Raw genomic sequence first — 10,590 nt, 5'->3', positions numbered from 1 at the left:
CCTGAAGATTTCTGGACAGGACACTGAGCAAAGATAGTTGTGCTAAGGAATTGAGTAATTTCTGTGCCATCTGACGTAGTGCTTGATAGGTAAGACTCAGTCAAAGCTGGAGGAAGAAGTAATTTTACAGTCTGAAAATAGCATCACTTGGACATTTTTAGGAGGAGCAGCAGTTTGTGATTTGCAGAGGGCTGAGCTGGGCAGTTCGCTGTTTTGTTTTTCTAGAGTAAATCACAGTAATCTCTGTATGCCAAGGCTGACTAAGGAGGTGTCTCTCCAATGTGTAGATGTCATTGCAAAATAGGAGGTATAGCATTCAGCATTGTGGGAAATGCTTCCCACTGTATTAACAGTGGATGCTGTGGATGCCAGGTCAACCTTTGTGCAACTTTTTTTGCATCTTAAACTTCTGTCATCACTATTGTCCCCTGAAACCCTCTTAATTTTTGCCGAAAATCTGTAAGTGGGAATTACCTGTGTTTTCCCTCAGTACCAATGTGTACTGAGATTGAGAGAGAAGTAAGTAAAAGAACAACTTAGTGATTATGTTGAAGCAGCCTGGGCTTCATTGGTTTTGTTCACATGGAAATGGGCTGTATCTCTGAGGAAGACAAAAACAAGTACTCTGAACACCTCATTAGTTTGTTGTTGAGTCTTCATTTTCTGGATTTTAATACTTAACTTTTTTTCATTAGTGTATGAGGTTAATGGTGATGCTGTGGTACCAATGAGAGAGCACAGTGGATGTTGGTATAGAAGGTGGTTACCCTCTGTTGTCTCTGAGATCTGACCTGGTTTCCTAACTGACAGAAGTGTTAGAATTAGGAGGGAAGGTGACTGGCACGTTGAAGCACTTGCTGGTGTTCAGGAAGCCCTGTGCTTACCTTGGTAGTCAAGTCCGTGGTTAATACTGAAGGGTAACAGAAAGAAATTAGGAGGGCACAATTTGAAAATCAAATTGAAATAGATCGTTAACTAATCCTTCCAAATTTTATTTATTAATTTTGTAATTATACCGAATGAAATGCTCACAAGCTGCTCTGATTGCTTGGCTTACCTCAATTTATATTCAAATCTCAATAAAATACATTTCAGCCCTTTCTTAATGAGATGATGAAAAGTGCTATCCCGTGCAAGAGTAGGGGACACACATTCCAACATTACTTGCAGTCACCTGTTTGCTTTTTAATGTTGCTGTTGAATTAGTATTTAACTCAGGATTAAAGTATAAACTGACGTATTTGAATAAGGATATGTTTAAGCCACGAGTTCTTAAAATTTAAAAAAAAAATGGCCGCACAGTTGGTTAATGGAGATTTTAAAACTCGAAGGATGCTGAGCAACATCGTATTGGTGTTGATCAGAATCACAAAGCAGTGTCAAAAAGACCCACAGAGATACTGGAGTTCCCACTGCACAGATGAAACATGGAGTGTGTTTGTGGCAGTGATGGAAGGGGATGGGTCTCACTCCTGTAAAGAGGTGCAGCAGCTGCGTGGGGGTGGTGATGGGCAGAGAGCAGGGAATTCCCCTTGGGAACCTGCCTGGGACCACTCAGAAACAGCCCCTGGGAGCTGATGGTGTTGTGGTGAAGGGGGGTTAAAGAAACAGTCCTGCCCTTCACCCAGACAGGGCTAAAGCATTAGTTTTGTTGGTGGGCAGTTTGTTCCCTATGTGCTAGACAGCACTCAAACAGGAAAAAGTATTCCCCATCCTCAACGGATGCACCGTTTTATGAGGTAGCAAAGCTTTTAAATGCCAGCAAGAACTTGTCAGTGACTACCATTTGCTCACAAGTGTGTATCTCAGGTCACCTCTGAAGCTTTAAGTGGGGTTTATATTTATTATTTCTGAAAGGCAGATTTATGTGTGCTTTTCACAGTCTTTTTCACCAAATAAGTGATTCATAATGACTGGATTTGGGTCAGATTTTCCAGTTGACTCTGGAGATCATTTTTAATGGTCTTCATTGTCAATTTAAAAAAAATCCAAGCCAAAAAGACTCTGCTTTTTGAATATAGGTGACTTTATAAAAAGTGAGCTAGAGTACAAACTAGGTTTGTTTTCCCAGTTAATAAAATGTGCTGTTAATGGGACAGTGAACAAATGTCACATTCACATGTTGGTATCTATCAGAGCAAATCAAGATCTACTGTTTGGCACAAGAGGTAAAAAAACCTACATTGTAATAAAACTGTCACAGGATCAGTGTCTCCTGCTTTGTAAATAAACGTCTCTGCTTTGCCTCGATATTTCTGTAACATCCGGAGACTATTATCCTGTGCTGGTGCTCTGGTTCATTGACAGTTTCACTTAAACAGTTAAACAATAATTTGAAATGGAAAACGTTCTGCCCATATTCCTTAACTCCTTTGTGGGGTTTTTTTCCCCCAGTGTTTTTTGTTGGATTTTTTTTGCCAATTGCTTTAGTAATTGCGTCTTACTTTTTGTTACACAGGAAAATACCGAACTGCTCACAGACCTCATTCGAAGCCCAAAGTATCAAATGTTTTTGAGGTGGATTTTCAAGCAAATGGAAGTGATACAAAATCAATGGGCCGTTTTCAGTCAGAGGAGGAACTGTGGGCCCGCTTAGAAGAGCTCGAGAGACAAGAGGAGATCCTTGGTGAACTTGACAGGTACAGCACTGCTGTGGCACAGGCAGGGCTGGAGTTCAGAAAACTGTAGGGGTGTGATGCTGTTGGTACACACAGGATCTCACTGTGAGTGCAAATATGCAGTTAAAATCATAATAGCTGGAAGAGGGGTGGAGCATGAACAAAGCATGCATTGCAATGTCAAAGCTGCCAAAATCTGCCTCTGTGGAACCACGGCGGTCCAGCATTCTGGTATTTTATCTTAAAGATGATAGAAGAGGGGGAAGTGAAATTCATTTCCCACAAGTTAGGAAAATCCATCGTTTCCAGTGTGGGAGTTACACATTTAGTGCTTAACAACACCCTTAGGTCTCTGTTCTGATTCTGAAGCAATACATGTGTTGTTAGCCATGATGTCACAGTTTTGATATTTCCAGGTGACATGGAAAAGACCTAGTGATTGTTAGAGAGTACTAAGAAGTTCCACAGTCTGACTAAAAATACAGCACCTGGCTAAAAAAAGTTAGGTTCAGGCTTGTTCATTATTTCACATGTTTGTGTCTCTCAAGAGCTTGAATTGCCACAGTTCACTTATATATTTTTCATTCCACAGGATGCCTGATACAGTTGAGACAAATGGAGAAGATGCAACCTCTTCTGAAGAGGAGAAGGAAGATAAGAGAATAGATCTGAATGGGACATATAGGGCAGAAGACTGTATTACTCAGGGCAACTTCCATAAAGAAGTAACAAATTCAGACTTGTTTGGGGGCCAAGTTAATGGCTCTACTTGTTATCACAGTGATGATGAAGATGATGTAGATGTTGGAGATAACTCTGTTCCAACTATTTTTTTCTCTCACACTGTTGAACCTAAAAGGGTTTGTATTTCAGTATTTTTATATTTTGTTCAAGAGATTGCATAAAACATATATACCATATATAAAACAGAAAATTCTAGCTCATGTAGGTAAAGTAGAACACTAACTGTAGGTGACATTTGGATATTTTTCAAATGCTTGAAACCCACTGTTTAAATCCTGCAGTTCAAATATGGTATTAAAAAAAATTATCTTCAAATGTCTAGCTTGCTGTTCTGGCTTCTGGCTTTGTAAAAGGGAGTATCCTATCTAGGAGTTTTTAAAATTACTTTGTACTTGCCTTGAAATTGACCTTTGAACAGCTCAGCTGTTGAGCAGAGTTTGAATAAGCAGATTGTCATATATTATATGCAAAATACGTGCACATTAGTGCAAAGAAATGCCCCAGCTTAGTGCAAGTGGTAGAGAATAAACAGTTCATACTGTGAATGTTACCATTCATACATTTGTTTAACTTATCTATGCTTCCTAGTCCCCAGCTGGTCGGGTAGGAGAGTGTCAGAAGCCAGTTCACCTGAAGCCTGGTGATTGTTGATTTTCTGGTCTAGACCGTTGTTTGTGTTCAATTTTCAGGTAAGAATAAACACAGGAAAAAATACTACTTTGAAATTCAGCGAAAAGAAAGAAGAGGCCAAGCGTAAAAGGAAGAACAGCAGTGGCAATGGCCACGCAGCTCCAGACCTGCCCAACATCAAAACCCCAGCAGACATTTACCGGTGTGTAATTCATGGCTTTGGCACATGAACTTCCTTCTCTGTTCACTTCTGTTCACCTGTGGTGTGAAACCAGCCCACGGTTCCCTGAAAGAAACAGCTGGAACCGAGTCTAGTACTTAAAAATGGAAGTTTGTGGCTTCTGCATGGTTGCCGTTCTTGCATGTCCATAAAACATTTCTGAGCTTAACATCTCCTTTTCCAAATGGCAATCTGTCATTTACCTGCTTTTTCAGAGCTTCTGAAATTGAGGTAAATTTGCCAGTGCATCCTATGCTCAGAAAGGAATGCAGCAGTTATGTTATACATTCTGGTTAATTCCATGTCATTTGCTTCTGTGTTTGTTTTCAAACAGAACCGATCAGATCTACCACTTTTAATATCCCTCCTTTCCCAGCTACTAATTTTCTGGGGTTTGCTTCTTCCTTCCAGTATCTTCAGAACATATTTAGGTCTTTGTTTGCCTAGTTTCTCTTGCATTTTCTCTCCCTGACTTCAGTACATCACTATCTCTATTCTACATGAAAAATAGTGCTCACCTGTAGGACACCCACACACAGAGAGCTTGAAAAACAATGTTTGGTTACAGGATTGTATACAACACTAAACTAAGGTGACAGGAGAGCTAAACAAGTATTTAGGTCTGTAAAGATAAACACAGACACCTATTAGATTGGTTGATTAAGTGCTTGTGAAAATCACACTGCATTTCTATGTCAGTGTATTTGAGTACCTAAATATGTTAAAAAACATGTCACAAAGCGTGAAAAGTAAAACCACATCCTGTAATTGCAGCTGCTGGGGCTGAAGTAAAGGATTCTTTCTTGGTCTCCCTGAGCTATGTGAGGGAACTCCATTTTCTGTGGAGATATATTCCCATAAGTGCCTGATGAATAAAGCTGTTAGAAACAAGTAACACCCTTAAAACTCATCCAGTCATTGGGCTCCTCCTTTATGAGTTTGATAAAGTTGACATTGTCTTCTCTTTCTCTTCCATCCAACCTTGACTTGTTTAAGGCATGGAGATGAAGTACAAGCTGAAGGAAGAGCTGGTTTTGTCAGTTTACAGTCTGTTAATACTTGAAAAGTGTCTTGCTGTTGATATGAACTTAAAAGCTGATTTTTAAATTATTTTTTTTTTAACTTAAAGCAGAATATGACACTTGTCAGGAAAAAAGCTCCATCCTTTCCACCTACAATGAATGTTTTTTTGTTTTTTTATTCTACATTTGACAAGGACTCAACTCTAGAATACCTTGTGACATTGTGATCTTCTGAATCTCTTTACAGAAACAACCCTGATAATCATTTAGTTTACCTTTCTTCTAACTTTTTGTAACTTGCATTATTCTGTTTTCTAACATTTTTCAAAAACCTATACATTTTCTTCTGAAAGAATGTACCACCTTAATGCTTGAATCAAGGGCATAACAGCATTTGCTCTGCAGAATTGATTCTCGTGCCTTGGTAAATAAAATGCCTCAGAAGGTACAGTATTGTGATTCTGCAGCGAAAAAGTTGGAAAAGCACATCATAATTAATTTGTACAAAAGACAAAGCAAGATCACTGTAAATTTGTCATCTGATCCTGAAATGGTTTATTAAAGCTAACATTTTCCTTTATAGAGTCTTTGTTGATGTTGTGAATGGAGAATATGTCCCTCGTAAATCAATTTTGAAGTCTCGAAGCAGAGAGAACAGTGTTTGTAGCGATACCAGTGAGAACAGTGCTGCTGAGTTTGATGACAGACGAGGAGTTCAGAGGAGTATTAGCTGTGATGAAGCTACTCAGAGTGACAACAGCGAAGGCATACTGGAGGAAGAGGAGGAGGAGGGGCAGCAGCAGCTACTGAAAAAGCTTCCTCCCTCTTCAGGGACAACTGAGGTACAGTTTTTAATTAATTATTGATTGTTGGCAGGGATAAAAATGAGAAATCTAATGACTGTAGTTGCCTATACCATGAGTTTGATTTCTTTAAAATAATTTTCTAACTCCTACCTAGTTTGCTTCAGAGGACATTATCAGGTGACAGGCATCTGTCACACACATCCCAGGGACAGAGGGGAGGAGCAGTTCAGGTGGCTTCTCTGATACCTGAAGCTCTTCCATAAAGATCCCACAAAGTAGTCACTTCCTGGTGTTACTGAAACCAGTGTTCTGTCTGCTGGGTCATCCTGAACATTTCACTGCAGGACATACAGCAGGATTAAAAAAGAGAAAAATCTGTGCTTTGTAGCTGATGAGAGAGAAGAGTCGATTCTCTCACCTGTGTTGCACAGCTAATAGACAGCTAGTTTCCAGCTGGTGGTTTTTAAGTTTTAAAACACATAGATATCAGCTGAGTCATTATTTTGACTTGCCAATAGCAGAGAAATTGCCCAGTGGAAGGAAGCGTTACACTGCTACTCATCCCATTCCAGGCTGGGACCATTAGTGATCCCAAACAAATCCATTTTCACATGTTTGAAAAGTTCAGAGCTTCATCATAAAGAAAAGAGACTGTACAGTATAAGGAAAAATTTACAGTGGTTTAGTGACCAGGTGAATACAAGAATTCAATGTAGAAATTCATGGCATAGCATATGTAAGAACACTAATTTTTTTCAAACTAGATAAAACTTGAGTTTTCAGTAGTTCCCAATGCAATGGGCAAGTTCAATGAAAACACTATTTTTAGAAAAATTATTTTTTGACAAGAAATGAAGTCCTCATAAAAGCTATTGTTTATCATCATTTTTCATACAAACAGCTGTAGGGGAATCTAGGCAGGATGTGAAGATTCATGGTGGAATATTTATCTGTACAGTTAGCACTTCACGTTGTATACTTTCTGGAATATATTTGCTATATTTTTATAAAACATCTAAGTACACTTTAGATGTTACCCATCAGTCCATTATCTGAATCTGACATGTTTATTCTCTACGATGTAATGTATTTTCTAAGTAACTGAAAGAGAGTGAGCAAAACACTCCAGTCAGACGTCCCTTCGTAAATGCTGTTGTTTTGCTTTAGTTTGTTTCTGTGGGTGTTTGAAGTACATTATTTCTCCATTATCATTTGCAACACGCTAACTTTTTTTTTATTTCTAATTTTACCGCAGTCGTCTTAGTTTGTATTTTGCTTACCTGGTTTTGAAAATGAGCTGCTTGTTAGATCAACACAGTTGTGTACAGGCACAGCTTTAGGCACACTTTGTCTACTGGAGCAGAAAACAAAAAAACACTGCTTTTTTTGCAGGTCCTGCAAGAAAAGAATGGCTGGTTTGTTTTGCTTTGTTTTTCTTGGTAACTGAGTTATGAAAAAGCAGAACTAAGCATAGTGACTAAATCTGGTGTGCATTCCTTTGTGCCCAGTATGAGCATCAGACCTTGGATGTGAACTGCTTCCCCTTGTCCTTGAGCATTCTGAATTTTCTGTTTTCAATACACAGTGGATGATTTGTTCTTAAATATGTTTATAAAAGTAGTTCTGAGCTGCTTGTTTCCCCGTGTTTTCCAAGAATCATCGTCATTTCTTAGCTAAGTTAAAAAGGATTAAGTCATATAATCAGCTGCATATAAATTATAATTTTTAAACATTACATGTTTTTATTAGACCTTTTATAGAGAGAAATAGTTGGAAGCAAGTTTGCTGTTCTCTTAAGTATAAATTGCTTTCACCATTTTTTGATCATATTTGGTAAGGACAAAAGAACAAACAAAATATGTGCTTGCCAGTTCATACACAGTGTGTCAGCTTGATGCAATTAGAAGACACTAAGTCATAAAACATGACGTATGATGGAAATACTGACATACTTCAACTTTGCAAAGTCTCTCCATTTCTGATCCAAAATGAAACTGTGTATTACATCAGCTGTTTTATTTCTTGAGCATGTGTCAGTGAGGAAGCAAATTTTTAGATCATTTATGCAGTAGGAATGAGATTAAGTAGTACTTTTAAGACACTTTCAGTCATCTTTGAACAAGCTATATTTTGAGGTTAATTACAATTTGGTTACTTATGCAGGGAACAATCATTGATTTAAAGATATTTCTTTACTTTTGATTAAAAGAAATAACAATCCTAATCAGGCTAATATAGGGTAATGACCTTATGGGCATAGCCTCACATTTGCATTTTATTAGCTCATTTTGAGTATTCTCTTCTGTTGTAGGCATTTTCCGGAACTGTTATAGAAAAGGAGCCTTTGTCTCCCTCCTTAATACCACACCCAGTCATCGCTCACCCAGTCCTGCCGACCATTCTGGAGCGAAAATCAGAGGAAGTTTTGTCCGAGGCTCCAGAAGAAACTACTAAGAGAATTTCAAAATTCAAAGCTGCCAGGATGCAAAAGACTAACTAAGCCGGCTGAAGCACCAGTACTCTCGCCTAGTTTCACATCTCTTGAGGTTCTGTAGAGCTCCCTCTGTAACACCCAGCTAGTTAACAGGTCATCCAGTGGTAATTTGGCATCGGTTATCTCTGAAACTTTTACTGGCAACATTAAAAAAACAAACAGTTGAGCGTTGGAACACTTGAGTATTCACCTTATTTTGTCGGTTTCCCTGTGTGCTGTCAGCACCTTTGTATATGTTTGCCTTACGATAGCAGCACTTGGGTTCATTTTCGAAAACTGTTCCTTACATACATTGTTTTTGTGTTTAAACCTAAATACAGGCAGTTTTGTGCCAGCTGTGAGGTTCTACATACCATATGGACCATTTTAAGGAAACTTTTCACATTTCAAATAGGTTCACCAATTATATTGCATTACTTGCTTTAACATTTTAAGACACACTTGTATTCACATTGCTGTAGGTTTTGCAACTAGATGTCTGCTAAAAGTTTTTTTCCTTCTTTCAAACCTCTCTGATCTCTCACTGTACAGATCTGTAAAATGCCGGGTTCATGTACATTGCAGGGAAGTTTCTTTGATGGAAAAGGGTATTTTGTAAAATTAAATTTTCAGTAAAAAAGCTGTGAAAGTTGTGTGGGGTTTTTTTTGCTTTACTACTAATTTGGAAACGCCACAGAGAGGTTTTTATTTTGAACTTGCATTTCTGGCTTGAAATGTTTACTACCACATGGACATAAAAGCAGTCCATTCTCTTCTGCCATTGTGTTTTAACCTCCTGCTAATGAATGTCCATGGAAATTGAATGCTCTTAAGGAGAGAAGCATAAACTCAGACTCTTGATTACAAAATCTCCTAGTTCTTTTGTATACTCAGAAAACATTGTAATTGTCTTGGGAATGCCCAGAGGGAGTCAGCACTAAGGAAAAATGTCTTAATGCTTTAGCTTTATTTCAAAATGCAACAGCACTGCAGCACTCAGGGTACAGTTTGGTGTATCCTTCTCATGACTGAGAGCAGTCCTGGCTTTAGGAGTCCCTGCCCAGCAGCTCCTTCCAGTCTTCTTGCCATCCCCTCATTTTGCTGAGACAGCTTTTGTCGGGGCCACCCCTTGAATGACAATTGGTGACACAGATGGGCTTAAAAAGCAAACTACTGGGTTTGGGGTTTCGGTTTTTTTTTGGTAGTTGTGTGTAGTTTTTTGAAGCTAGTGAGTTTCCTAATGTCTTTCTCACCATGTCTGTATCAGCACAGTTAGAGGGGTGGTTATGTTGAGCAAGGACAAGGAAAAATGATGGCAGAGGACAGGGGAGCTGGAGTACCTTGAACTGATGGTGCTCTCCAGCTGACATCATCAAACCACAGCCTGAAAAATGAGGCAGAAGGACTTGGGAGGTGTAAGGAGGGATTTGCTTTCAGCCACAATTCTGTGGCTTTGTAAACGGGCAGCCTGAGAGCCAACAGCATGTGGTTTTCCCAGTCTTGGCCATCCCTGAGCAGGGCATCAGCTAATGCCGATTCCTCACCTTCCCCTAAAATAACCACGCCTTGCGCTCGTATCCTTTGCTCTCAGATCACAGCAGGTGAGCTCATAGTGCAGCTTCATGCATGAAAACACAATCACCAGCTCCCCCCTTTTCAACACTCTTTTCTCTCTGTGCTTGGGACTTCTTTCTGTAAGGTGACTTCTAAAGTCGGCTGCACTCCATCCAGCTCCGATGTTCCCTGCCAGGTGTTCGGGAAGGCGCTGCGGTGTCCTGGGCAGGAAACGCTGGCCAGGCTGTGGCAGCAGGAGGGCAGGAGTGGCCCACAGCCGTGTCCCTGCCTGGGGGAGCAGCCCACCAAAACTGGGGGGCCACATCTCCCCCTCAGCACGGAGCAAAGCGTGTTTTGCTCTAAGGAAAACTGAAGGGGAAGTTGTGCAGCCCCGCTGCGCCTGCACCACACTGCCTGGGAGGGGGCAATCGCCGTCTTTAACAGATCCTGAGAATCGCGTCGAAAGTGTTAATCATTAACTTGATTCATGCTCAAATGCGGATTTTTTTTTTTTAAAGCATAT

At 39.7% G+C, this 10,590-nt stretch overlaps 1 protein-coding gene across 1 annotated transcript in view; it reads left to right on the top strand.

Annotated features, from left to right (window-relative positions):
- Positions 1-9,162, top strand: part of URI1 (URI1, prefoldin like chaperone) — a 41,370-nt gene extending 32,208 nt beyond the window's left edge. Inside the window, exons 7-11 of the mRNA XM_017828801.1 lie at positions 2,459-2,639; positions 3,211-3,478; positions 4,052-4,194; positions 5,818-6,076; positions 8,352-9,162. Of these exons, the coding sequence (XP_017684290.1) occupies positions 2,459-2,639; positions 3,211-3,478; positions 4,052-4,194; positions 5,818-6,076; positions 8,352-8,540 (1,040 nt within the window). The 3' untranslated portion in view covers positions 8,541-9,162. The remainder of the gene's footprint in view (positions 1-2,458; positions 2,640-3,210; positions 3,479-4,051; positions 4,195-5,817; positions 6,077-8,351) is intronic.
- Positions 9,163-10,590: the final 1,428 nt, after the last annotated feature.

The sequence above is a fragment of the Lepidothrix coronata genome, unplaced genomic scaffold, assembly GCF_001604755.1.
Source record: "Lepidothrix coronata isolate B3197 unplaced genomic scaffold, Lepidothrix_coronata-1.0 Scaffold153, whole genome shotgun sequence".
Classification (NCBI taxonomy): Eukaryota; Metazoa; Chordata; class Aves; order Passeriformes; family Pipridae; genus Lepidothrix; species Lepidothrix coronata.
The sequence above is the reverse complement of the archived record's forward strand: the minus strand, read 5'-3'. Positions and strand labels throughout refer to the sequence as shown.